The sequence below is a fragment of the Etheostoma cragini genome, chromosome 15 (genome assembly GCF_013103735.1).
Source record: "Etheostoma cragini isolate CJK2018 chromosome 15, CSU_Ecrag_1.0, whole genome shotgun sequence".
In the NCBI taxonomy this organism is placed as follows: Eukaryota; Metazoa; Chordata; class Actinopteri; order Perciformes; family Percidae; genus Etheostoma; species Etheostoma cragini.
This window is the reverse complement of record NC_048421.1, coordinates 17,159,573-17,187,505: the sequence shown is the minus strand read 5'-3', so window position 1 is coordinate 17,187,505 and position 27,933 is coordinate 17,159,573. Positions and strand designations below refer to the sequence as shown.

Genomic DNA, 27,933 nt, shown 5'->3' with positions numbered 1-27,933 from the left:
ATTTGGTTTTTACCTAAAGTTCCTCGTAATTATCTACCAAAAGCTGCAGTTATAAATGTTAATGATGTCGATAAGTGGATAACAAAAATCTTTCTTCCAGGAGATAACGTATATGTGTTGTAGCTGTCCATTAGTGGACACAAATTTGACGCTGTCTAAATGGATTTTTCACAACGTGGCAACCCAAAACTTGTCTTTGCAAGCAGCTTTTTAATTCTTTTTTGGACTAAATTTAGAAATGGAGATATCCTGACTTTTTAGCCCTCAGAATAATAAAGCGAATCCTACATTTCCCATAATGTGACTCAGAAGTGTACTTTTGGAAAGCTCACCCAGCACCACAGAAGACACTATACAACAGTTTTTACAGGCTGAGTAGTTCTTCTCATGTAAACGAGCAAACTGACCTTCATGTGAAAAAAAAAAAACTTTAAAAGTTTCAGAAAGTGGTACCAACCCTACCTTAATGGACATCCTGAACACAAAGCCTCTGTGGCCTCGCTCCACCCTGTCCCATCCACCTCTGGGCCTTTGATCTCTATAATAGGGTCTCTTCAAAAGAGATTACTCAGCCTATCGGCTTTCAAGGTGCCAATAGACAAAAGCCTGGGGAGGGTCCCTATGATGTGCTCGGAGCCAAACAGTGGTCGGAAGTCCAACCTGATTTACTACACTACTCTGACCAATCGGGGACACTAAAGACACCCCTGATGGGACCATAGAAGCAGACAATAGAGCCACGATGGCTGACACCGGACTCCGTGAGCAGAAAGGAGAACACCGGTGTTGTCTGTTATAACCCGGCCATTATCCCCAATCACTTTACAATTTAACAGCCTTCCAGTCATTCCTCTTGTGTTTAAATTTAAACTTTACGGTGAGGTTAACTTCTGCCCCGGCTCTCATTAAAAACACCTGTTGTCAAGCAGAAGTAATAAGGCGACACGTTTAGTTGTTTTCAAACTGTAAGAGAATAAATGGCAGCGAGTAGTGGTTTCCTCTGTCGGTAGGAAAATGAGCCCTGATAATGCCAACTCTGCCGACTGTGTGCAGACTCTGACAGGAATGAAGAAGGGGGGGGGGGGGGGGACCTGCGCGACCAACACCGGTGTTGCCCATTCATTAACCCCCACACCGAGGGAGAAAAAGCAAAGACAGAGCAACAGGAAGAGAGAGACACAGAGAGAAAACAGCTGATCCCACTCAGTCTTCCCAGTCTGATCGGAAAACACATTCATACATTCTTCACGTCATTTTCCCCTTCATTCCTTTGCTCCTGTTATTGCAGAATGGTCAGACCGATAGATTTATTTTTAAGTTAAATGGTTATATTCATTGCTTCCTTCCCCGTGGATGAGCGAGAGGGTTCTCTAGCCCCGATCCAGGCGGCGCCCTGAGGAGAGAAACAGCATTATTCACATGTCATTGCTTCCGTGGCCTTAATTCAACTCTGCCTAAATCCCCATTAACCAAACCCACAACTTAAAGACCCCAAATCCCAGACTCAGACCAATCCGACTCCCCAAACCAATACATAAAACAACCGCGTTCAAAGAAATGTGCTCGGCACATGTGAAAGGCATCTCGGAAGAATTTTGTCTCACCACACAGATCCAACCCAACAACACTACTAGACGGTTTCATTAACGAGTGTTCTCACCTCAGCCCCTCAACAGGAGTACGTCCTCACTGAGGCAGATTCACCCCGGGCACCAGAGCTGGCTGTGATGAGACAGACACAGATGAGGTCATTATCGTAACTGCCATGCCTTCAACAACACTGACCTTCCACAGGCATTCCTAATAGGAAGTGGAATGAGGGATAATAGTCCTTCTTTGGGCTTTAACGTGTCTGTTCCTAGTTATTTCCAGTTCCTTTACTGAAGGAAAGACAAAATTCCTCTGCTAAACTAATGGCCGGGTTGCATGAAAACAAACCAATAGTCTGTGCATGTGTGGCGGCTTATATAACATGGCTGACAGTGGTGGAAGAGGTATTCAGTCCTAATACCGCACTGTGAAAATACTCCACTAAACTAATGCATTCAGACCTTAATAAAATAAAAGTATGTAAGTGTAATCAGCAAAATGTACTTAAACATGAGAGGTAAAAGTACTCATTGTGCAGTAAAATGTTCCCTGGCAGAGTTTTTTATATTATATTGGATTGTCTTGTTTAACATTACTGTGTATGTTTTAACTGCTGTAGATGTTTACAGTTGTGCTAATCTTAACTCCTTTATATGCTGTTGGGTGGTTTTATCTCATATTCTATAAGATCATCATATGTCGTATGTCTGCCGCGTAGCTGTCCTTTGAGAACTACGTGTCTCTAATAAGTCAACTATTCATGGTGTCAGAAAAGCAGCCGTTTCCAGCTCTGTGACGATGCCTTTTTCCACTGATCCAAGAGGCCTTATAAAGACTTTATTTAGCTTAAGAAGTAGGAGAATTTTTCAACACATAAAGGAACACTTCATCCTTGAGTTCATCACAAACATTCAACACCAACACGTCTGGAGATATGTGGTTTTCAGCGGACAGAAAGGGGATGAAAAACTGTCATCTGAAAGGAACTTAAGCTGTAAGTACCTACAGTACAAAGTACAGTATTTACCTCTGACGCGTTGTGGAGTAGCCTGCTTAAAATGGAAACACTCAAGAAAAGTACAAGTACCTAGAATTTGAACAGTACTTAAGTAAATGTGCTTAGTTACATTCCTCCACTTGTGTTTCTGTTCGAGGCTCATTTCAGACCAAGATGTTGACACCTTTTTTACGTAAGGAATACCGGATCAGCTATGACAGAACTTGTGTCCTGATTCTGTCATGCTTTCATGTGAGTAATGCCGTATAGAGTAACAGGTCTTCACACATCGTCTAAATGGAGACGCGCCTGGGGGGCTCAGAGGAGCCGGAAAAAAATGGGAATATGAGAGCGGAGGTGTCAGAGGTTATGCGTGGTGCTCACCATCACTCTGAACCTTTCTTAGGGTAACGGAGGGCGTGGAGATGGCTGAGGCACGGAAGTTAGCAGGCAGGGTCTCGGCGGAGTCGGACGTCACGCCCCGGAGGTCTTTCTCCCGAAACATCTTCCTCCAGGAGGGCGAGCGGGTGAACGTCTTCGCTCCGTCCTGCTACAGAGACAGAGCGTGTGAACAGAAAGACGGCGGCTCAGACAATCCATCACTTACACACATATGTATTTATTTCTTCAAGATGATTTAGCATGCTGACCTCTTCAGGTCGTCTCTCGGTTCCCATGGAGATAAGCGAATGGTATTCTTGCTCAAGGTGCTGTCTGGCCTGCAGGAGAGAAGCGACCGAGAGCTTTGAGACTCTGCAGAAGACACATTTTCTGCTGCTATCCATTAGTTCATGTTGAAATATCCTGCCTGCTTCAAACCAGAACAGTTGGAAATCTAAAGTATCAGATGTGGCTTGTTATTGTTAAGATTTAAAGCCTTAACTTGTTAGGCATTTCAAGCCTTTATAATAGACAGCAGACCTCCTGTCTGGAAGCATTGAAGGGAGATGCAACAAAGGTCACCTGCGTGTTACTTTAAAAGGTTTATGGACACATTCGGTACATGTAGAATCAAAAGGAAATTTGACTTATGTATGCTACAAAAAGAACAGGGTACTTGTACGTGCATTGTTAATAAATAACAATACTAACTAACCAATACAAATAAAAGCTATACAAATAAATAAAGCAACAGAGCAAGATACAGTAATAATGTGTCATGATAATGATAACAGAACATAGCAATAATTGTGTAAATAATTAACCTGGACATAAATGCAAGTGTTTATGTAGTAATCATGGAGTTATGCTTTAAAAGAGACATCAGCACAGTGTGAATAGAGGAATTAGTTGGGTGGACAGGGTCAGAGAAATAATAGCATGAAATATGAGATGACGGCAGAGAAAAAAAAGGAGTTAGCAAGTTATGTAGTCCACAAAAAAAAACACCTACGAACCCCCCCACCTATTATCCTCACTTGTTTTTTCACACCTATTATTCCCACTGAAGCAGATAAAGACTCTAATCATGATTGTAAATTGTATTAAAAACTGAAATGCTAAAAAAAGATGCTTTTGAAACAAACAAAAACCCGAATGGGGGTAAAAAGCTTTTTTTTCTGCGTGAAAAATTGATGGAAATAGGTCAAGATAATGTTTAGCGGTAACTTAAACTCCTCCCTGTGTTTGATCCCTATGCAGAGGGACCCATGATGCATGTGCAGAGTTTGACACTAGAAGTGTGTTTTGAAAGAGGGAACGTTTCTCTGTGTAGAGAACTACTTTGGTAGCCAATCATGATCCAGTGTACCCTGGAAATCCAGAGTTGTCGCCAGAGCACAATTGGCATTTGCTCAGCAAGTTACTCTGGCATCGAGTAATGCTGCTCATTAATTATACCGTTGTAGTCGAGCTGCACCAATCACATCGGTGTATCTGATGTAGGCGGGGCTAGAGGCGAGCTACCGTTTAGCTCCGCTGGTAGCTAAGAGTAAGGGGCTCTGGATACGTCACCCCGTGTGTTGTTGTAATTGGTTGTAGTGTTATCCAATTGTGTGCAGCGAGATTTTCAAATGCACGCCCCTCAAGGGTGCCGCCCCTCGAGATAGACAACCTTCATTACTCAAAGCCAGACTCTTAATCTTTCGGATTGGGGTCTAGATTTCCAGGCTAGATCCAGTACGCAAGATAGACTTAAACGAGTGTGACGAGAAAACTCGAAGCAGTTAGGGTTCCTTCCCCTGAACCACAATGTTGATCATTCCCCTCGGGCTTGGCACCACTGTCCATGTTTCCTGTCGGGTCTTGAAAAAAACAAATATATATAATCTAAAATACATGCTTGGAGGAGGTAAAAATATTGGCACTTGAAAACAACTCTTCTCTCGCTACTCTACTTCCTCCTCAGAAGTGGATTACCTGTGTGTTCTGATTGGGGATCTGCAGCAGCAGGGCCAGGTCAGTGTAGTCAAAGGTGTCGTCCAAAGCCAGCAGAGCCCCGTGGACGCCGCTCTCACGCAGGTTGTCGCCGTACTCCTTCAGACCGATAGTCTGCACCCAGCACATCACACGCTCATTGGACCAAACCATCACATCTGGCGGGAGAGAGGGAGAAGGTGAAGGGAGGGAGAGAAGGCATCCATCTGCAAACTGCAAGCTGTCCGCTCGCTGTTTTGAGAAGCCACATAAGGTTTCTTAATATTCTGCTCACTTCCTGAAGCTGGATGAAACATGCAGGGTTTATTAATGGTCTTCTGAGGGGGTTAAATCACCTTTACCGATTTATTCTCTGACATGGACCGCGCAGGTCAAGCCAAACATGAGACACTCACAAACTCTCACACATTTTTTCACTTGGGGAATTCTCCTGTGAGGAAATTAGCCAAGATGAACTGACTATAAATGCCCAACATGTGTATCCCAAGGCGAAGAGGTGGAAGAGCGAGTGGTTTGGATTTGTCTAACGACTGAGGCTGTTAACATTTATGTCATCGTCATTTATGTCATTATATCCAAATAACAGCCAAATTGCACTAGAAAGCTGTAGTTTATAATCTCTTCCAAGTAGGAGCAGAGGGGGAGTGATAACCAAAGAGATGGTCCAAACATCTCCTAGCAATGTGGACGGCTGCAGAAACTATCCCCTTAATATCCCCGATATTAAAGGGATAGTTTGGATCTTTGAAGTGGGGTTTTATGAGGTACTTATCCATTGTCAGTGTGTTACGGTAGATGGCGGACGGCACGCTCCCATGTTTAGAGAAGCAGGCAGGAGTAACGGCACGGAAGCTAAGCAACGTACTGCCTCACCTTGCCGTCAGACCGCCCTGTTTAACTAGCGATTTAAATCAGAGGAGTCTGATGGCCAGGAGGAAAGCGATGTAACAGCTTCAGTTCGCTTGTCCGAATAGACTGCCGGCATGGTGAAGCTGTGAAAATCCTAATATAGCGTACACTTAAACTAATATTTAAGTTATATTGTATTTCCAAACTGGGCCGCCATCTGCTGTATGTAGTACACTGACTATGGATGGGTACCTCACACAACCCCACTTCAAATTATCCAAACTGCCTACTACTGCTACTGTAGGAAGGAGCTTTTTTTGTTTGGCCTGGAACACGAGACAAAGTGATTTGTCTGCAGCGTAATGTTAAAGGTGCTCTGAGCGATGTTGGGTGACGTTACTTCCTGTTGACGTTGGAAGTATTTTCAAAACAAAACAAGACTAGCTGACCTCTCCCTCCTCCTCATCCCAGTCCCCTCCCCCTCCCTTCTGTCCTTCCGCACACTAAGCCCCCCCCCAACACCCAACCCCAAATCCTTCTTGTCGGTCATTGGCTAGAACTGGAACACGGTTTGTGTATGCTTCGTGGTGCAGGTTGGCACAGTTTCTTTTTTTACAGTGTGTTCTGGGGACAGACAGCTCGCGTACAGTGAGGAGATGTTTGTAAATGTTATAGCCTAAAACACGTTTAAGAAGTTATGTCATATCTGATATATGTTGGCATCTTTTCAGTCCATGTGAGCAGGGTACTTGTACAGTATGTGCATGGTTCAATAAATAACAAACTGAGTAATTAAAATAACAATATACAAATAACTAAAGTGACAGAGCAAGGTGCTGTATGAATGTGTAATAAGAATAAACAAAAAGAAGAATTACGAACAAATCATGCCTCTCTTGTGTTCTTTTTGACGGTTGCCTGTACAGATGTCAGACAATATCAATTTATGACTCTTTATATTGAGCTGTTGTTGCAGCAGATTACTCTATTCTCGAGTTTGTTTTCAGTTTCTAATGATGAGCATTAAATGTTTTCTGATAAGAACCCTGAAGTGGCTGCCACACATTACCCAGTTGACACAGGGTTAAAATACCAACCGCAATAATTGTGTAAATAATTAACTTGGATATCAATCCAAGGGTTGGTATAGTAATCACAGAGGTACAGTATGCTTTCAAAGACAACGGCACAGTGTGAATAGAGGAATCAGTTGGGTGGACAGGGTCAGAGAAACAATAGCATGAATAATGAGATAATGGCAGAGAAAATAAGAGCTCACCTTTGTTGTGGTGGACGCTCTCCTCCCTCCTCCTCTCCAGCTCCTTGCGATCGTAGTTCAGACGCTTCAGGCACATGATGCCATAATGCAAACTGACCCTGGGAGAGGTCAAAGAGCCAGAGGGTGGAAGCGGGTTAACTGGGGGCGTGTTTCCACTCCACTCAGAAAGCATTAACACAACTCATCGCTTGTGACCCTCTCAAAGGAGGCCAGGGAGACACGCACCTGAGTGGTGAGAGTCTCACAACAACGTTGTGTAACGCCTTCATATTTCCCTTAGGGCTGTGCAATTATCAATCAGATTTTTTAATTTCGGGCTTCAAACAAATCACAAAAACAGTGTAATTGAAGAAAGACAATTACAAGTTGGCCCATTACATGCTGCAGATAAACTCCCCTTTTGTTCCAGTGTTCTTAAAGGAATTAAAAAATGTTCACAGTGAAAAGTAGTAAGGGAAATTTAACAGCTCATGGCCTTTTTACTGTTGATTTGTTTTACTGTTTCACTTTTTTTAAGTTCAATATGTTCTATTAACATCTCTTCATCTCTTAAATGCAAGATCTTCCCAAAAGCCAACGAGTACTCGTGGTAAATAATCGTGATTTCAATATTGACCGGAACAACAGTGATTTTGTTTCTTTCCCCATAATCGAGCAGCCCTACTCTCCCTTAAGCACGTAGTCAACAGAACAAAATGAGTGTGAAAACTTGAGTGTTCACACAGCAGTGTGAGTTATGGCTGTGAAAAGAAGCCGCGCTCTACCTGTGGAAGCTGTCCACCATTTTCAGCTGTCCTCTCAGCTCCTTCTTGGTGAGGTGGTCCAACATGCGGGCATCCACCAGGGACTCCATGAAATAGCTGCGGTACTGTGGCAGGCCCAGGCTGGGCAGCCAGTCGTTGCCCACCCACTCATGATTCATATCACCATAGGCCAGTATCTGGAGGGGACAACCACAGATGATCAACACTGATTCACGCTCGACTTCACATCTGATGGTAGTGCAAGTCAGCAGCTCATGACTCACTGCGGTCGGTTTCACTAGATATGTCGGCAAATGCGCATCGTGTTGTGCTAATTCTGACTTGTCGGTTGATCCTTACCTGATCCCAGCTGAACTCCTTGAGCTCCTGCAGCGCCGAGAGAAGAGGCAGAAAGAGAGAGAGAGAGAGAGAGAGAGAGAGAGAGAGAAACAGAGACAGAGTCGGAGAGAGTGATGTGGAGGTGGCGAGGGAAAGAGGAGCAGGGGTCAAGAGCAGGGTGGACAGATGGAGAGATGATGGAGGAGAAGCAGAGAAGGAGGGAGCAGCAGCAGCAGGAAAAGAGGACAAAAGGAAGGAATAGTGTGTTAGTGAACGGGTAATTAGTTGGAAGCAGTTCACACTGAAACAGCAACCAGAGGAAGAGAAAAAGACGCTCAACACTATGTCCTGGGCCTACAAAGAAAGAGATAATAAAAAAGGTAGAAATTTCAAAAAGAGGAAACAAAGAGAAAGGGAAGGGAAAGGGAGGGAAGGGGAGAGACTCGTCAACATGATTCAGACCAGACGAGGCGCTTAAAATAATTCAAAAATAACAATGAAAAACTAAAAAAAGAGGGTGAGACAAGTAACAGGACAGCAGGGGCACTAACCGGAGGCTTGGTGGCTGCGTTCAGGGACTCCATCTCGGCGTGGGTCATCCACACGTTACTGGTCGACTGTGATCGAGAGGAAAAATGAAGCGGGGAGATGAAACCACATATGGCCTCGCCTGCCTATAGCCCTGACTCATTGCTTGTACATTCGTGCTGTCACATTACAGGATTCAGCCAACCACAACAGCAGACTTCTCATCGCCATGGTGATTGGGATGAGCGAGAGGTTCAACCGGTTTACGTGAAGTGAAATCTGTTGAAATTGTGTAAGTGATTATTTTTCGAATACTTCATCTCATTGACATGAGTCATGCAGTAAATAAATACCAAGCCAAAATAAAGTCTTTGGTTATTTGCGACTTTATCTTTCTTGGAACGGGAAGACATTAAAACGCATGTGCGTGCAACACTTTTAAGACATTTTACAACATGTGGTTTGTGTGAGAACCCAACATTTGGGAGAGCGTGAGCTTTTGTTGCCAAGTTTTGTTCCGAGGTGATATATGTTTAACTTTGGCAGCACCAGCACAGTTTACCATGCTTCTCCTATGGAAAAAAACATAACCTTTATTATCTTTGACATTTATCACATGCAGGATGCACTGCATGTCCTATATTCCGTTTGACAAAATCTGTTTTTCATTCGACATCATCCCTATTTGATATCATATACTGTCAATTACATTTTATTATTATTTCTGTATCCTATTATTAGTTTCTGCTGCAAATCTCCCAACAGGAATCATTCACCATTCACTGATCTCAAAACTAGAAACATCTGGTTCAGCATGTACCTCGTGCTGATAATATGAACGCAGCATTTGTGTATTATTATTAGAATTCTGCTGGCCTTAATAAGAAGGTGTTTAAGATCTTAATCTCAAATTAAAGGCTTCTTTACCTTTGAACTTATAGAGAAGCTGGCTGGGTTTTGTTTATGACACAAGACCATTTGTGTGTAGAATGGGTCTTTTCTTTGAATGAGAATGTTAAATGTTTTCGAGTCTCACCGAGCGGGTGCTGGCCGGGGCGGAGGGGCTCGTGAGGGACACCATCTCCTGGATGGCGAGCCGCAGTTTGAGGCGGTGAAGCGGGTTGCTGATGCCGATCTCCCTCTGGATCTCTGTGTCCGACAGGTTGGCCATGATGGCGCCGCTCTTCACGTTGGCGCGACAGGCTGCGACATACCAGGCCGGCATGCCCACCCACAGCTGGAAGGAGGCAGACGACAGATTAAATATGAGGACAGAATGTTAGGTGGATCCAAATTGTGTTCTTTAGTTGTTATCGCCCAATTCTTAGGATTCTGTGATTGCACAGTACCTCCAACCAAGACACAACAGTGGGTCCATCCCAGGATGCAAAGGGAAGTCCTTGGCGACATGCTTCTTCCAGTAGCTCATGCCTGGTTAGAAGAAGAGGAGTTTCATATTTGGTGGCATTCAAGAGAGAGATCAAAAGATTATTTTGACAACGAAACAAAACAGAAGTCATAATTCACAAACTTCTTCTTGCTGCGGCGGTCTTTATCTGCTGGACCCAGAGTCCCAGTCTTGTTCATCCCCATTGTGTCTCCAGAGGCCATGTCTTCAGAGGGTGTAGATGCTGGAAGAGACACCGTGGGGTCAAAGGTCACAAGAATGAAAGATAATAAAGAGATAGACTCGCATTGCCAGACCTTCCTCTAGCTAGTCCACACAGCGTTCAGGGATGGGTGGTCATGGCATTTCTTTAAATCAATCACAATCGTCATGGAGAGAGCAATGGTGCCGCTGCAAAACAGCCTCGGGAAAACACTTGTTTGGTGGAACATGTGTACAGCCAAAAGTTGTTTGTCCGACAAAAAAATTCAGATTGGACAGATAGTCTAGCTAGCTGTCTGGATTTACCGTGCAGAGATCTGAGGACCAGTTAATCATAGTCCACAGAAGTCCACCGGAGGTTAGAACGCCAACACAAAGAAAGAGGAACGTGACATATGGAGCTAGATTTGTTTCTTTATTACAAGAAAATACAGTATATGATCTGAGAGAAAAAGAAAAAAATGTTTGAGAGATAAAGTTATCATACTGATAGCAACAAAGCATTTTATGAGAGAGAAAAAAATACCAATAACAAAAAATAATATTTGAGACTTAAAAAAGTTCAAATATAAACTTTTTAAAAATTATTTCTGTGAAAAAAAATCTCTCTCAAAATACTTTTTTAAACTCTCAAAAAAAAAAAAAGTGGTTCTCTTATAACGTTTTTCTTCTCGCTCGATGTCGATGCAATTTCCTGCCCTTGTCTCAGCATTTTTCTCTTGCTGTGAAAATGTCATGGGCGGGGCCACGTTCCTATTGGCCAGTCGGGTGAGAACCGTCCTATCTCGGGAGTCCATCTGAATCATTACACCAAATCACCGACATAGACGCGCTGCCTTAGTTGAAGCTAGTGTTAGCTAACTAGCAGCCGGCCTGCTTCTAAATAAATACCTTTTAATTAACTAAACACTTTTAAAGAGTCAAACTGAAACACTGGCGCTGAGCTCAGGTCCGGACCGCCATCAGCGGCGATCGGCCACCGTGGAAACATTAGTGACGGACATCCGGTCTAAATGAGGGACATCTGGCACCTGAACAATCCCCGAAGTTAAACGTCGTCGATATAGACTAATATAGAGATGAATACCACGAATCAGTGAGCCAGAGCAAACGTGTTTAACTGAATGCTGACAGCGTGGATGACTGATAAACAGTCCATCTGATTACCGAGAGAAGCGGATCCTTCCCTCCCAGGTTGGCCCATCCTTCCTTTCTCCTTCTTCCCAAAAAGCCGACCGATGGAAGACTTGATGCTTTTCTTCTTACTGGACTTGTGTAGAGAATCTTGGCTGCTGTTGGTGCTGCTGCCATCTGCCGAGAGACTGGAAAGGGACAAAGGGAAATCACTGGGCGGGAAAAAGAAGGATGGTTGTGTTTGTATTTAATGTGCGGCTGCTATACCTGCGAAACTCCCGGGGGTCGTCGAGCATCGCTCCAGGATGGGTGAGGGTCATTCTGTCCAAACGCAGTGCACGAGGAGTGGAAGGAGGCGTCGAGTCCAGAACGGCGAGGGAACGGTCATCGTCTTTGCTGTTCTGAAGAACGAAACGGAAAAAGAGGGATATTCAAAAACTAATATTTTTCGTAGTGATGTTTAGCAACCTAGAAGCTTTTTTTCTTTTAAGCTCAATTTCTGTCCAAAGCTGTTTTTTGTTTTGTTTTCCTGCTTTATCGCTTGAACCATTCTGTTTTAAACTCCCACACTAACATTACACTCCCATTCACCGCTGACTTCATGTTTGGTGTGTGTTGCACCATCTTTTGTAATCCATCCGCCTCTTTCAGAAATGCTGGAACCAAAAGTGTGTCTGGCACCAACCGTCATTCCATCCTACAAGTTATTTAAATAAACCTCGCACAATCTAACAAGCTGTTAGTTAGAATGACTGCCCTCCTCTGACCCTGTCTGCATGATTTACACAACTCACAGTCTGGAGGAGCTGTGTGCATAAACAGGGAGGTGAAATACAGAGAAGAGATAATAAAAAATAAAAAAGGGACGGGAATAGAAGCCGTACCTGTCTATCAGTCTCACGGGCCGGGGAGTGAGGCAGGCGAGGGGTGGAGTGTCCAGAGCTGGGGGGAGAGGGGGAGGCCAGGGTGGAGGATGTGATGGACGAGGGGATGAAGCCCCGTCCTGTGCCGTCTCTCCCTAGGGAGGACGGAGGGATGGGCGGACTGTCCAAAGCCCCGCTGACCCGACTCTCGATCTCCTCGGCCCGTAACTCGGTGTTCTCCTTCTCCTCCTGGATCAGCCTGAGATGGAAAGCGGAGGGGAGTAAAAGAGGAGGGACTGAAACATCTGGACGATGGGATGAAGATAAAAGACTGTACTGGTGTAAAGATCATGCAGCACTGAACAGATCAGGATAGAGCTAAAGGAATAGTTCCTCATTTTGGAAGATAAGGGCATTCGAGAGTTAGATGAGACTCGGATTTCTGTACGATAAATACGAAGCTGTGGCGAAAAGTTGGTTAGCTTAGCTTAGCTTAGCATAGCTTAGCTTAGCTTAGCCTATCATAGAGACTGGAAACTAGCTTGCTCCGCCCAAGTTAAAAATGCTGCCTACACACTGATGCACCAGTATTAACAATGTATTAATGTCAGATATAATAATATATATAATATATATAATGTGTATATATATATATCTCACTGGAGAAAGAGTCATGATACTTTTGGTACTTTAAATCAAATTTGCTGATGATATTTTTGTACTTTTACTTAAATAAAGATTTGAATGCAGGGCTTCTAGTTGTATCAGTAGGGCGCTTAAAGGATTGGAGTACTTCTTCCACAACTGCAGTTTTTCTTCCAACAGTGTCAGAAAGGTGTTGAATCGTTAGTTTTGAGGCTGTAGTATGTGTTGGTGTCATCAGACGAATGTTTCTAACATCCCCCCCCCCAGCTTCCTTACTTGATCTCCTTATTGATGGCCTCCAGCTGTTCCTGCAGCATGATGGCCAGGGTCTGCACGTCCGTCTGTCCGCTGGGGGACAGCAGCTCCGAGCCAAACCGAGCCTCCCCGTCGTCCTCGTCATCGGAGCAGCCCACATCCAAGCCCGGCTCGAACCCGGTTCCCAGTAGGGCCCCGCTCTCCCAGTCTGGGTACTGTACACAGAGAGTAGTACTGTAGTTCTTCAGTGAAAAAACAAAATGTCCGATTAGTTTCTGTTTTGTTGTCGGTACAAGAAAGTCACACAAATTTAAAATCAACCTGCAGGTAACAGATGCAGTTAAATACAAAAACTAGACTTCATTTGGATTTTAGACTCTATTACTCAACTTCTCTCACACTTAACTATCTTACATAGGAAATGCAAAAAACTGATTTTGTTGCAAGAAAGAGTGATGAGAAAATTAGGGCTTTAGGACGCTTCAAGGGAACCCATTTTTCCAAATTCCTGATGTAAAGGTACTAAATACAGAAGCATAGTGCTGCCACGCCTCAAAAACTCAGTATCACGTTATATCAACACATTTCACGTCTTAACAAGCTATTTCCACATTATAACTACGTGAATAATGTAATAATTTATTGGTAACTTTTCACGTTTTGTAATAACTATTGTAATAACAAGAAAATGTTTTGTTAAAACAGGAAAATATCTTGTTATAACATGAAAATAGCTTGTTAAAATGTGAAAATATCCTGATAAAACGTAAAAATATCTTGTTAAAAAGTGAAAACGTCTTTTTACTACCATAAACTTTTCACATAATAATGTTATGTTTCTCTTTTTCAGGCGTGGCAGCACTACACTTCCATAATTACATAATGTTGCATATTTGACCATGTTTTATTGTCGAGCAGAGAAGTAACTGTGTAACTGATTCTTCTGAGAGGAAACAAGTGCTAAAAGATGCAAATGGCTGAGAATGAAGCTGGGTTTGTTGGATTCTCACCTTGGTAGAGTCCTCTCTGGCGGAGCTCCAACGGGCCCGGTGACTTCGCCTGACCACGCCCCCGGCCGAGGCGTTGCCGAAGGGATCCAGGTGAGTGGTCGAGCCTGTTGGGAGCGAACCACTCCCGTGGGAATACCTCAACTCCAGAGCGCTACCTGGCAGAGAGCGACTGGAGAGCCCGAGGGAAAAAGAAGATGATGCACGATAAGAGAAAATGGTAATTAAGCCTGCAGGGTGGAATAAAGTGATACAGCTTGTCATAACAAAACTGAACGAATATAATGTATAAAGAAAACTGGTGATTTTACTTCATATAATGTGTAAAAGGGAATCACATTGCCACGAACAGGTTAACAGAGGGCTAAAAGGGTTGAGACGTGCAGATGACAATGTGCTAATTAGAAGTGATCATGTACAGTATGTGTGTGTGTGTGTGTGGGCGCCCAGTCAATGAGTGTGTGTACATATCAACACTGTTTTTAGCCCTGTGAGTGCTGACAGTGTTAAACGCCTCCAACATGGAGGGATTTATCTACAATGTCTGACAAGATAAGAGATACAACACAACACCGCCGTGTCCACAGCCAGACCACGCTGGGGACTCTACATCATGTTTAGAGTTTCACGCTTTCTGTGTTTAAATAGCAACAAACCTGGAATAAGAGCCCCCAGGCCTCGCTCTCAGCTGATCTAACTCCAGCTGAATCCGCTCCAGCTCCGCTATCAGCTGGTCCTGAGGGTGGGAAACAAGATGGAGTTGGCGGGGAAAAAAATACAAGTCTACTAGCTTTAACTGGAGATGCTTCGACACCACCCTCTGATGCCTCCTAAAATGCAGCTAATGCAATATACTTGAGTTTATGCACTGATCCCATACCACAAAATTTAGCCCAGAAGAAAATCTACTTTAAAGTTGTTTATTGAAGTTCTTTGTTTCTGTTATGACCAACTGTCAAACTAGATTTCAAAAGAAAGTCCTGTGGCATTTATTGTTTGTTTCACCGATAGTTTAACAACAAAGGTAGCAATCATATCACATCCATACAGTGATAGTATTATACTGCTGTTAAAACATAATCAAATATATGTGTATTTGTATTTTTTTAATTTTACACACTAGTATCTGATGGGTACGCTGCATCTGATGATACGGAAGTTCAGGTATCGGAATCAGTATGGGGAAGGAAAAATTGGTATGAGAACATCTTTAGCTTTCACCAAGAGGGAAGCTAAGGAGACAGGCACCTTGTTTGCCAAGAGATCGTCCTGGAGTTTCTTCATGTTGGATAGTTCCTCAGACAGGGCATTCTGGAGGTGGAAGAATGAGAAGTTTATTACAGTAAAATAACAAGCCAGTATTCTGAATGAGAAACTGGACAGCAGGGTTAGTGAACTGGTCTTACAGTGATACACAGGTGAACTGGGAAACACCCACTAATCCTGTAAGAGGACATCCGTTACCTACAAACAGTCCAGAAATGTTTAAAGGTCCCATGATATGGTGCTCTTTGGATGTTTTTATATAGACCTTAGTCCCCTAATACCATATCTGAAGTCTCTTTTATATAGACCTTAGTCCCCTAATACTGTATCTGAAGTCTCTTTCCCAAAACTCAGCCTTGGTGCAGAATTAGAGCCACTAGAACCAGTCTCACAATGAGCTTTGAAAACCATCATGTCTCTCTCTCTCATGGTGGGCCAAATTCTCTGGGCGGGCAAAGCAGATAAAGGGGAGGTAACCATGCTCCTTATGATGTCATAAAGAGTAAGATTCCAGATCGGCCTATCTGAGCTTTTATTTTCACAAAGGCAGAGCAGAACACCCAGGGCTCGGTTTACACCTATCACCATTTCTAGCCACTGGGGGACCATAGGCAGGCTGGGGAACGCATAATAATGAAAAAAAAAAAACATTAAGGGAAATTTTCATGATGGGACCTTTAAAAATGCCAGCCAGTTGTCAGTTTTTAACCCAGACTGATCAAATGGAACAGAGTGGTTTAAGCCTAGTTTCCCATGTGTTATGTCCCTGTGCCTTCAAAAGTAAGTTTTTCCTGTTCCTGCAAATAGACACTAATGATCTCTGTGAATTACGGTAAATAGGCTCCTTTGGAGATGCTGACTGCTCAGAAAATGCTTCTGGTAAATACAACAGAAGGAAAATAGGTTAGAAGTTCTTATTATAGTTTATATCAGGCACTATAGGAAGTAGGTAAAGAAAAAAGGAACCAGCGATGAGTTTTGGGCCAGATTTTCACCCATCACTCGGACCCTTTACTTTCAAAGTGAAAGTTTCTAAATGTTTCTAAAGTGATGTGCAGAACAATCACCCGTATGAGCCTCATGCTATTATCTACTGTATGATAGTATGACTATTATTATCATAGCATTAATGCGTAAGTAGCGTTTTTACAGTTGGTCAAGGTGAAGCTTATTCTACATTTTTGACATACTGCCGGGAAGTGTAATCTGTACTAATGCATTTGATTGTATAATCTGATGATATGTTTTGTATTTAAAGCAAGTACAGCTGTCAAACTATTGCATTGCAGTAAAAAGTACAACACTAAACCTGTACTTAAGTGCTGTACTAAGTGCTACTAACACTGTCCTGGATGTCAGATTCACAGCTGTTTTCAGACCCTTTGGGAATTCACTTCCTGGTGGGCAGGGAGCTGCTGCCAGGTGGACATACCTCACACCAAGAGTTCATTTTCGGTTAAAGAGACGGGGGGGGGGGGGGGGGGGGGGGGGGGGGGGGGGGGGGGGAATTAGGAGGTTTACATCAAAATGAGGAGAGGCTGTGAATTGTGGTTTGGGTCTGAGCAGGTCACCTTTTCTTCCAGGGCGGCCATCCTCTCTTTCAGGTGGAGCTGTAGCCGCTCGTTGGACTCAGAGAGCAGCTTGTCCACCGTGTCGGAGAGGCGCTTGTTGTGTTCGTCGTTCATCCTCTCCCTCTGCCTCGCCTGAGGGGGAGAGAGCGAGACAGGTGAGAGCGAACGAGAAGAAAAAAATCTGAGTGTGACGAGGGGGGGGGGGGGGGGGGGGGTTTCGAGGAGAGTTAATAACAAGCATTCTGCTCGACAGAGAGCGAGAGACACAGATTTCTATCTGAATGTGCACGGTCAAGTAGATGGTTTTGAAAATGAGTGTGCCTTTGTAAGGGCTGACAAAAGGAATGGCACGAAAGAGGGGGAGGATGAAAACAGAGCAGGAGAAAGAGAGATGGAAAAGCAAGCATGACTCACCCTCTGTAGCTCCTGGTTCTTCTCCTCCAGTTGCGCCTCCATCTGTCGCAGTCGCTCCTCAAAGTTACCATGACGCTCCTCCGCCTGAGTGATTGGAGAGGAAGGAAGCGGGGTTAGAGCCTGATACAAATTAACACAAAGGAAACAGCTTGTTGACCGAGTCTACCAATTAGTTACATGCCTGTACAGATCATAGTGTAACAAAAAGCTTTGTTTGCATGTGTCTTAGAGGGCCATTCATCTCATCCTTCCGGGGAAGCCATCTTGCCTGAACATGCAATAAGTACAGTAGCCATTCAGGAGGTTTGGCTACCTGGAGGAAAGCGAATGAAGTGGGTTTGCTTTTTTGGCATGAGTGAATATTGTGTTTACAGGAATGCTGGAGGTTAACATACGAGCAATTAAATCCGTCAGTCATGAAGAATGTATGCGGCATGCAGTTCTTGACGTGTTGAGCGCCCAAGGATCAAATAGCTGAGCTGACTGGGTGTCACGAGCTGGCTTTCATCTTCAGATCGTTTGCTTATGAATTACTGGCACTGCTTGATAAAAACATTTGGTATTCATCTGTCATTTGACATCTCGTGTTCCGATTCACTTACGCATTCACACACACACACACACACACACACACACACACACACACAGACACACACACCTTGTTGAGTGCTGCCACTCTCTGTGCAAGCTGGGCCTCGATCTCAGGCAGTGTCTCGGCCCTCTGCAGAGTTTGCTGCAGCTTCTGTTTGGCATCATCCAGACGCTCCTGGAGCTGCCGGTTCTTCTCCTCGCTCTGTAAGAAAACAAGGGTGAGAGGGGGTGGAGGTGAAACTCGGAGCGCGAGATTGCTGAGGACAGCAGCAGACGTGGGGAGAAAAAGGAAATACATTAATGGCCCACGCTCTGTGTGCCAACGTGAAACGTAGCCAAGCTGCGAGTCAACAGCAGAAACCCAGACTTTCCCCACCTGTCTGTAGAGCGAGTCTTTGCTGGCCAACTCGTTCTCCAGTTTATCTTTTGTGTCGTGGAGAGACGTCGCCTCCCTCTGGGCGCTCAGGTACCTGCACAACGGAACAAAAGCGGCAGGCAGACGGAGCAGTGAGCGCAGCACGAATGGGGGCTAAGGTAACGAGAGTTCACGGAAAGACAGAAAAAACAAACCTGCGTTCTAACGTGGTGATTCTCTCTTCCATGTCTTCCCTTTGACAGAGTGCCTGGAAGAATTAAAGTGAAAAAAAAACATGTTTTTACCGTATGTAAAGACTCTAATGTAGAAATGGAAAGCGAAGAAGACCAGATATAGAAAGTGGGATCAGGCAAATGTCAAGTCTACATGTAGGGGTTGATCAAAGGGAATTCACGGGGCTCGAACAGCTATTAGCTGAAGAATGATAATGACTGGTTAATAGTTGTTGACAGCTTTCAGAAGCACCCACTTATGCAGTTGCACAAGTCAAAGAGAGAGAAAGGGGGGAGAGTAGGGGGGGAGACAGTGGAAAGATAAAAGAACAGCGAGAGAGGAGAAACGGTTAGACTGGGGGAAGACATAAAGGGAACGTTTGCTGAGTAAACTGTCTGGACTAGCTCTCGTTTGAAAATACCCCCCCCCCCCCCCCCCCCCCCCCCCCCCCCCCCCCCCCTCCCCGAACCCACCCACACACACACACATATTTCAAACAGCTACACTGACTGATTACCTATGGCACTGTCACCATGGCTACAGGGTAGAGGCTCTGGTGCGTACAGTAACAGCTGGCAAGTAGGCAAATGTTACCATAGCCAACTGTTAAATGTTTCTGTGAGTATGAGTAAAATAGACCCCTGTGACAGACACACACAGTGGCGGTTTATTGGCTGTCAACAGCTCGGCGAGGCTCACCTCTTTCACATCCCTCTGTAGTTTCTGGTTGGCCACCTCCGATCGGGCCAGCTCCCTCCTGGCGGACGTCAGCTGCTCCTCGATCTCGCCGACCTGCCGGGAAGCCAGAGTGTGGGGATACAAGGCTGAGCGAGCGCACGTCATTTTTCTGTTTGTGAGCATCTCCTGACTTGTGATATTTTGTTTGTTTTGGAGTAAGCACTAGACCATAAGACCGCCTCCGAATAGAGTACCTGTCTGCACATGAGGGCCAGTCTCTCTTTCAGCTGTCCCAGCTCGGACCTCTGTCGCTCTATCTCGCCCTCTCGCTGCCTGTCGATGTCCGCGTCATCCAGGATGGAGGAAGGTCCGTTGGGAAGCTTCTGAATGAAGAGAAAAGATATCCTTGGTAGGGGCTGCACGATATGAGGAACATATCTGACTGATTTTGCGTTTGCAATACAATAGTTCACGATAACAGAGTGTTTGTGAACTATCATTATTAGTATCATTATTCTCACTTTCATTGAAAAATGTTAAAATTCACATGATTATACATATATCTATACATATGATTATAAAGTGAGGATTTTAGTACTTAATTGTGAATGTCTTGACACATATTTTGTCTTTAATAAATATTTCACACCCCCCTGCGATTTAGCACCTGTCCATATTGCAATTTCGATAAAATTGTGATTAATTGTGCAGCCCTCATAAAAAATAAATAAAAATATGTTAATAACCGGAGAGACTGAACTTCTCAGCACTCAGATATTAGAATGGCAAGCTCTCTCTGTAAAAGTAAATTAACTATATTTTTTATCAGATTTTTAATTAGTTAGTTTTTGCATTATCCTTGGTGTTTATTATTTTATAATTATTGTTGTAATTTTTTGTTGTATTTTTATTTTTTGTGTGTGTTTAATTTTTCTCTGTGAGTCACTTTTGGTTAAAGTTTTATATGTAAGGTGCTATATAAATAAAGTTGAGTTCCAATAAAAGTAATAGGGAACAAAAACACAGCAATAAAGAACGATGAAGGATTTTAAAAGCCGTTACCGATACAAATATTTGGTTATTTAAAAATCCGATATGCCGCGATATCGGCCGATATATATAAAAAAAAATAATTAACAAATCCAGAAACGCCAAATAAAATATGAACAGATTTGCCTAACATGTGTTATTTGTAGTGATATAAAAATGTATGAACAACAAAATATATTAAAGTTCTGATAAACAAAATGTATAAAATTACAAATTTAAGATAGGAAATTGAAAGTCATTTGAACAAAAACATTCTGTAGAGCAACCTCTGGTGGACAAACTATGCAACTCCAATACTCATAACATGGCTGACCGTCCATTTTTATTGAATTTTTTGAATATTCATTTATCAGAATCACATATTTGTCCTTTTTTTTTATCGGCCATTATAAATGCCGGTATCTATAGTTCGGGAAATGCCCGAACCCAGTGATCGGTCGGGCTCTAGTCTACAGCTTCACAGACCTCTTGTTGCTACTTTACACTGACTCATGTTAGGTGGTTGAGAAGTTCACCTTTCTGGGTTTCTACTGTCACTCTGATAGCACTACAGCTCCATCATGGATGTCAAAGGCATCTACATTTCTGAAATTGTATAAGAAATGCATCCCATTACCTCTTTACCGTTGTCTAGTCCTTGCTGCCGTCGCTTGATTTGTTCCCTTAAAGACAGAACCTGAAACGATGCAGAGGATAAAGTTCAGGAGAGTCTCCGTCACTCAGTTCACTGACACCTGTGAGAAACAAGCACAGAAACATGGACCCACCTCTTGAGAGGAGGACTGCAGCTCTTCCTCCAGAGACGCCACTCGCTCCAAAGCCACCCGGAGCCTTTCCCTGACCTTCTCATCCAGAGCTTTGTGGTGCTCAAACAGGGACTTGAGGGCTTTAAGGACCTCCACCTCACTGGAGACCCCGGCTGGGGACTGGGCCTGCCTCTTCACCACGGTCATCCTCAGGCTGCGCTCGTGACGGGACACCAAGCACTCCAGATGTTCCAGCAGCAGCTGGAAACACATGTGGTTCACATTCAATAAAGCCTCCCCACATCGGTTACAAGCGGTCTCCGATGATTAGAGTTCACATTTTCGCTGTGACTTCTTTAAGAACAGATAAAAAGCCAAAAGAATCAGAGCAGAACTTAACCAATTAACCAAATAAATCAAGAAGATAATGTTAAACAGACGTAAGTGTACTGACCCGTGTGTTGTTCCTCTCTGCCTTCAGCTCGGCGATCTCCTCCTCTCTCTCCAGCAGCTGTTCCCGGCAGAGGTTCAGCTCTTTGGTCAGCACTGCAAACTCCTGCAGGGTCACAAGAGGGAGCCGTTATTGACTCCATGCTGCTGCATGAGGTCAGGATCACACACACTCATCAAACTGTATCGACACATTATTTTAGAATAGTCGATCTACTCCGTTGCTAACGGAAAGTCTTGCCTTGGGCTCCCTTTGTTCTGGCATTCTGCAGGACTATGGTTAACCTTTTCTCAGGTCTCTGCAGGGTAAATCCAGACAGCTAGCGAGACTATCTGTCCAATCGGAGTTTCTTCCGCGGCACGGTGTTATTTCTCGGTGCTTAGCACAGCCAAAGACGATTGTGATTGGTTTGACAACGCCAATAAACTAGAGCACGTTTTCCTCCCATCCCAGATTTCCTTCCCGAGCCTGCTGTGGCTAGGGACTAGGGCTGAACGATATGGGGGCATTGCGAATTTTCTGCCAAATATTACAATTAGGATTCGATATGCGATTAAAAAAAAAAAAGGTTTAGCTGAAGTTCAATATTCACTGTGTAACAGATAAAAACCAGCTGTAAGTGTTTTTTTCTTTTAATAAACATTGAACAGTAAAACACAGAGCATTCACACAAACACTAAAGTCACAATACTAAAATACAATTCCAATAAAAAATATCAGTACTTTCCTGTAAACTGAAATGTCTGATCTGTCTCAGTTTATTAGCAGCATTTACATCTTCTAACATCACGTTAAATAAAGAAATAAAAAAATAAAATCCCCTGAAAATATGACATTTCTGTAAACATTCTGTGACATGTAGCCTTATTCCAGCACAGGGAATAAGAAATGCTAAACCAAATGTTACACCTAACATCCAACTACATATCGCACATGTGATTAATCGCGATAAAGCTCGATTTGAAATGATTAATGGTTGTAGCAGGTAGTGAAGTTCCTGGTGCCTGATGGCTGTGTTGAATTGAATCTGCACTGTCAGTAAAACTTTTTTTGATTTCCTCTGTTGCTTCCTTAATGGATTTCTGTCTCATATGAGTAATAAATGTTGAGTCAGAAGGTCTGAAACCGACACATGAAAATCAGTCTACACATTGTTCTCCTCAAACTCTATGGTACCATCTAGGCGTGAGGTTACCTCTTCTGACTTTGGCCAGTTCTCCCAAAGAACCATACACTATCATTAAACCATTAAACCCAAAGAACAGAGAAAAGAACTGCTAACGGTTAACGGTGTACTGACAACATTTTCCGTTAACCAACACAGCACACTTAACTCCAGTGAACGATTTGACAAATCTTGGATTTCATTAGCAAACTCCCACATTCAACCCTACAGAATTTAACATGGTCAGGCAGGCGGCTAAGGCTGAAAGAGGAACCCACCCCCCCACAGCATATACAGCCTAATCTTCGGCATATCTACCACAGCTAATGGCCACCGGGAGTCTTAAACCAGGCCTCAATGTAAAATATAACAACCAGCTTTATTGCACGTGTTGCACCCGAAACTGGTTTAATTGCTCAATAACCAGGACTGGCTGTGCATATGTCTGTCATTAAAACAAACGCCTGGAGGTTAAACTAGCATGAGAGAAGCTGGAATGAGACCAGCGCAGTATAATGTCTAATATTTCCAACTGACAGCAGTGTCCAGTTGAATTGTTGTGATTTTGTGTAATTTAATCCAATTATGTGTAATGGGAGGTTAGCTACATGATAGTTATGATGAAATATCTGTTGCCTTTAGTCAAATTAAATGGTATCTATGACAACAAATCAACAAAGAGAGGATAAGTGACATCAGAAAGCACTTTCTGCAGAACTTTCAGAAGAGTTTCGGTCGTCACAACCCTCCACTACAGTTGTAACGATTCCAAATGTTGTTGTACAATTGTCTCAGAAATAATTGTGATGTACAATCGAATTGTCTCTCAGTCAAATAAAAAAATATAAATGTACGTATTTCTTTTTTTGTGATCACATTTTTTCTATTAAAAGAGCCAAACAAAAGTGCAAAACACTGATCCAGATGAGAACATACAAAAAGAAAACGTACATTGCCGGGTTAGCTCAGTTGGTAGAGCAGGCCCAAATATACAAAGGTTTATTCCTCAAGGCAGCGGCCGCAGGTTTGACTCCGACCTGCGTCTGTTTGCTGAATGTCATTCCCCCTCGCTCCCCTTTCATGTCTTCATCAAATTAAAGGCCTAAAGTTGCCCAAAATAATCTTTAAAAAAAATATATAATAAGGGTGCCTGGATAGCTCAGCATGTCATTCCCCCTTTCTGCCCCCATTTACTGCTTCAGCTGTCCTGTCATTAAAGGCCTAAAATGACCAAAAAATAATCTATAAAAATAAAGAAAGAAAGAAAAGTACAATACACACACCAAAGAAGGCACAGTGCACCTTTTCCCACAAGGGAATATGTAAAAACATAGACAATTAGAAGATTATGTAATAATTTGTTACAGACCTACCCTCCACTGAACACATTATGCACACATACTGTAGCATGAGCACTCGTCCATGCGCTGATTGTCCACTCTGCTCATGTGTGATGGCGACGTGGCGATGCACACATGACACTGTCCTCGACCACGTGTGTGAGTGCGCTGAATCATGTGTGTTTAAAAAAACAAACAAAATGCAAAACGTGACATTAAAGGGCACCGATGCATGCTGCTGTTATCTTTGCTCGGTGTTTCCACTGATCGGTTCACCCACACGGCAGCTCAAATGTGTTTAAAAAGTACAGCATGAACAGTCTGTTAGAAGGTTTTACGCTCATGTGCTCGCTGGGTGGGGGGGGGGGGGGGGGAAGCTTATTTCAAAAAGATGGAAGTATGGAGGATCAAGGAGGAAATGGCATGTTCTAGGCCCAAACGATATTCCCGTTTCTGTGATTATTTCATGTAAAAGATGGAGTTCAAGAGATGGGCCGCAGGTACCAGACACTTTCTGGTTTCCTCTGTCTGTTTCGGGCGCCGGCATTTTGGTCGATGCAAATCATTCTGCTCTGGCATTCACTTCTTTTCTACTCTCTCCCATCTCTGCCACGCTCCCCCCTTCATACATTTCAATCTCCCCCTGTCATGATACACCACATCAAAAACAGACTCTAGAAGCCACCTCATTAGCATGCAGCAATATGCAAATGGCCTTGATTTGTTAGTCTTTGCGTGTTTCATATCACCAGGTTTTTTCTCTCTCTCTGTGTGTGTGTGTGTGTGGTTGTGTGTGTGGTTGTGTGTGTGTGTGTGTGTATGTGTGTGTGTGTGTGTGCCATGCTGTCACTCTCACCATCATCTCTCCTATTTTTCTGTCTTGGCAACGTCTAACACACACAGGCGAACTCGATGAACTCAGCTACTGTAGAATGTTTCATAGCTCTCCATGTGCTCCTTTGGCGTGTGTGTCTGTGTGTGTGTGTAGATGTGTGCACCATATTGATCTCCTCTCAGCGAGGTAATATGGCCCTTTAATGTCCAGTCACTGTTAGAATGTGCAGCGCTGCTACATCTGTTATTTCATTTTGATCTTTCAGGCGTTGCGACATAGAGAAATAGTGCACTAACAATGAGGGAGGCGTCAACGCCGCCCAAGGCATCCTACAATGGCTCCTGCCTGAAAACAGAGATTGTATGTTGAGTGGAATTACAAAATGATTAGCTCTCGGGCACTGGGATGTGGGAGAATATAATAAATGGCTCCTGCACTACAGGGGCGAATGCAACATTGTGCAATCATCGTTAGGTTTTTAGGTAGCCCCAGTTTGTACCCTCCATCACCTTCCAATCAAAAAGCGTCCGAAAATGATAGCGGCCTTTGTTAAACAGCTCTTACCGCCGCTCTGAAAGCAGTTCCACAATCCTTAAAGACTCTTCTAACAACAATCAAAAAATATTCCGACAGCTGAATGATAAATATGATTTTTTTTAGCTAATCTCCAGTTATGTCAGCATTTCCTAAATGACATATCGCCTCAATTTGTACACCTGAAACAGAAGAACCAGTCCAACAGCGGAACGATTGGGACAGCCCAGCCAAAGAACCAGAGGCTTTATGTCTGTCAGGAAATCAGACAAGCTCTGAATACAAAGAGACACAAACTGGGGCTCCGTTTTAAGTAGCTGTTTTAAAGATATACATTGAAAACAAAATACCAACAACTAAACTCAGTAGTCATGATTATTGACTGATCCTCCAGCAGAAAATATGGAAAGAATTGTACTACAGTTAAGTAAAGTTTCGTAGTATTTCACAAGTATTTCTATCTTTTGGTTGTAGTTACTTTGCACAATAAATCGTATCCAGCTCGTTAATGACTTTGCGCTAGCGCCTTATTTTAGTTTCATATTGGTAGCATGACGTAAAGAGATTTAATGCAAGAAAAGAAAGAATGATGGACATTTGACGGTTGCTGTACTTTAGGCTCCGCAGCGGAAACAATGAAGGAGTCCGACCGGCTACAACATTAACACTGCTAACTGGTTAACACGTCAATAATTCAACACTGTGAAGGAACCATTTCACTACCAGCACTTTTGATACAGAACAAGATTACACTTTGAATGCAGGATTTCTACTTGACGGAGTAATTTTAGTTCACGTTTTGGTTTTTATATACACTAAGCTCTTTATATTAGTCCTCATCCAACTCTGCTGTTCACAACGATACAGCTTCAAGTTCAAGTTCTTTTTCTTTTACTGCATTTAGATGTTCATTTAAAATAACTTCAGTGCACAAAACAACAAGAATAACATCATTTGGAACTACAGGAACTACCAGACATATCCTGTAAATATGATTGCTACGTCTTTACCTTTGTTGCCGCTGTGCAAATGAAGTGCTATGGAGCATAAATATTAAATATTTATTATGTGAATGTACAACATTTTAAACATAAAATAATTGAGCTGAGCATATATGTTGTCCCCTTTTCATAATTTCAATTCATTTCAGTTTAATTTATAATATCAAATCACAACACAAGTTATCGCAGGACACTTTATTCATAGAGTAAGTCTAGACCACACTCCGTAATTAATAATAATAATTATAGCACGCCTAACTTCATTAGATTGGAACATGACACCCAGCATAATGTTGTAGGGTGCAGTTCACCCTAACTACACACCCACGTGTCGGTCAACACTCCACTGAACCCTAAAGCTAAAGCTAACAGCTAATAGTCTATTTCTGGCTCTAATGAAAGCATAGAATACCAGGCAACTTTATTAAATCTGCTTTGTAACTAAACAATGCATGTTTGTAAATATACAAACATTTAAAAAAGTGCCCAGGTATCCAATATTCACCGAATCATCTCCTTTATTTTCCTCAATGATAACGCTTCAGTCATGCGTGCAGAGCAGCGTATCCCAGCATGCTGCAGTAGGATGTGCATGATGTGTCAGCGTCGTGAGCAACTAACGGAGTTAATGAGGGAAATACTGCACTTGTCCTCAATCCACCATGCGTTGCATTTGGACACAAAATCTAAAAGACATTTGGAGGTGAAGTTTGTAAAAGTCAAACATGCAGAGTAACGTTTGACTTGTAGTCCTGTAGTCCTAGTACACCTTAAATTCAATACTATTTGAAGCCAGCTGCACAGATACCTTTTTGCTGAAACCTTCCTTCATTCATACCTTCGATCAGACCTCGACAAGGCGACACTAAAATATGACCTGTTCCAAATGTAGGTATATAGTACAATAATAATAAGGCTGATGTGTCGTACAGTACAGTACTGAAACAGCATTGAGTGATATCCTGTACATCGTACCTGTGGCAGGGCGATGGACAGCTGCCTCTGCAGGGACTCCTTCTCGTGGCCCAGATCTCTGAGGCGTAGGTGTGCTGTCCCCAGACTGTCCTGGGTCTCCCTCAGGCTCTCCAGGAGCCTCTCCCTCTCCGTCAGCATGTTCACCATCAGCGACTCCAGGTTGCCTGTGCTGCCCCCCTCATCGCTGCCGCCACCACTACCAGCACTACCGCGGGAATCCCTGCTGCCGTAACCGCCGATGCTTCCGATCCCTCCGCCCAACCCTCCTCCGACCCCCGCCGGGGAAGACGAGCCGCCTCCTCCACCGCTGCGCCCGTCCTCCGAGATGGTGGGCATCACCTCGCACATCATCTTGAGGCCTGGGTGTGAGACGCGTTATCTGAGAGGATGTCTAGGACACTTGAGCGCAGCGTCTGAGGAAGCACCGACTCGTCATGAAACGGCCAACAGATGCTTCGTTGGTTAGGGGGGGGTTTCCTCGCAAGCTAATCGGGGGGGGGGGGGGGGGGGGGG

General features: G+C 43.5%; 1 protein-coding gene and 1 long non-coding RNA gene across 8 annotated transcripts in view; one reads left to right on the top strand and one right to left on the bottom strand.

Moving 5' to 3' along the window:
• Window positions 1–322: 322 nt before the first annotated feature.
• ppfia3 (PTPRF interacting protein alpha 3) lies at window positions 323–27,915 on the bottom strand. Of its 7 annotated transcripts, none has more exons than XM_034893383.1 (30): window positions 27,421–27,915; window positions 21,574–21,675; window positions 21,141–21,380; window positions 20,990–21,049; window positions 19,578–19,706; window positions 19,345–19,437; window positions 18,627–18,679; window positions 18,433–18,526; window positions 18,124–18,258; window positions 17,466–17,549; window positions 17,052–17,183; window positions 15,463–15,525; window positions 14,871–14,950; window positions 14,218–14,386; window positions 13,229–13,449; window positions 12,329–12,566; window positions 11,712–11,845; window positions 11,478–11,632; window positions 10,233–10,332; window positions 10,051–10,132; window positions 9,738–9,938; window positions 8,725–8,790; window positions 8,195–8,521; window positions 7,856–8,031; window positions 7,092–7,189; window positions 4,946–5,121; window positions 3,238–3,306; window positions 2,972–3,137; window positions 1,661–1,722; window positions 323–1,393 (listed from the first exon to the last, which is right to left on the bottom strand). In XM_034893383.1, exons 1-29 carry the CDS (start codon window positions 27,769–27,771, stop codon window positions 1,670–1,672), a joined length of 4,047 nt encoding a protein of 1,348 aa, XP_034749274.1. In that variant the 5' UTR covers window positions 27,772–27,915; the 3' UTR covers window positions 323–1,393; window positions 1,661–1,669. The 7 variants fall into 7 exon arrangements, with proteins under 7 accessions (XP_034749274.1, XP_034749275.1, XP_034749277.1 ...); XM_034893384.1 differs by having other exon boundaries at window positions 8,195–8,221; XM_034893386.1 differs by having other exon boundaries at window positions 2,972–3,134; window positions 8,195–8,221.
• The window catches only part of LOC117957611, an 8,282-nt gene continuing 5,176 nt past the window's right edge, over window positions 24,828–27,933 (top strand). The window contains exon 1 of the long non-coding RNA XR_004659542.1: window positions 24,828–24,861. This is a non-coding gene — a long non-coding RNA (uncharacterized LOC117957611). The remainder of the gene's footprint in view (window positions 24,862–27,933) is intronic.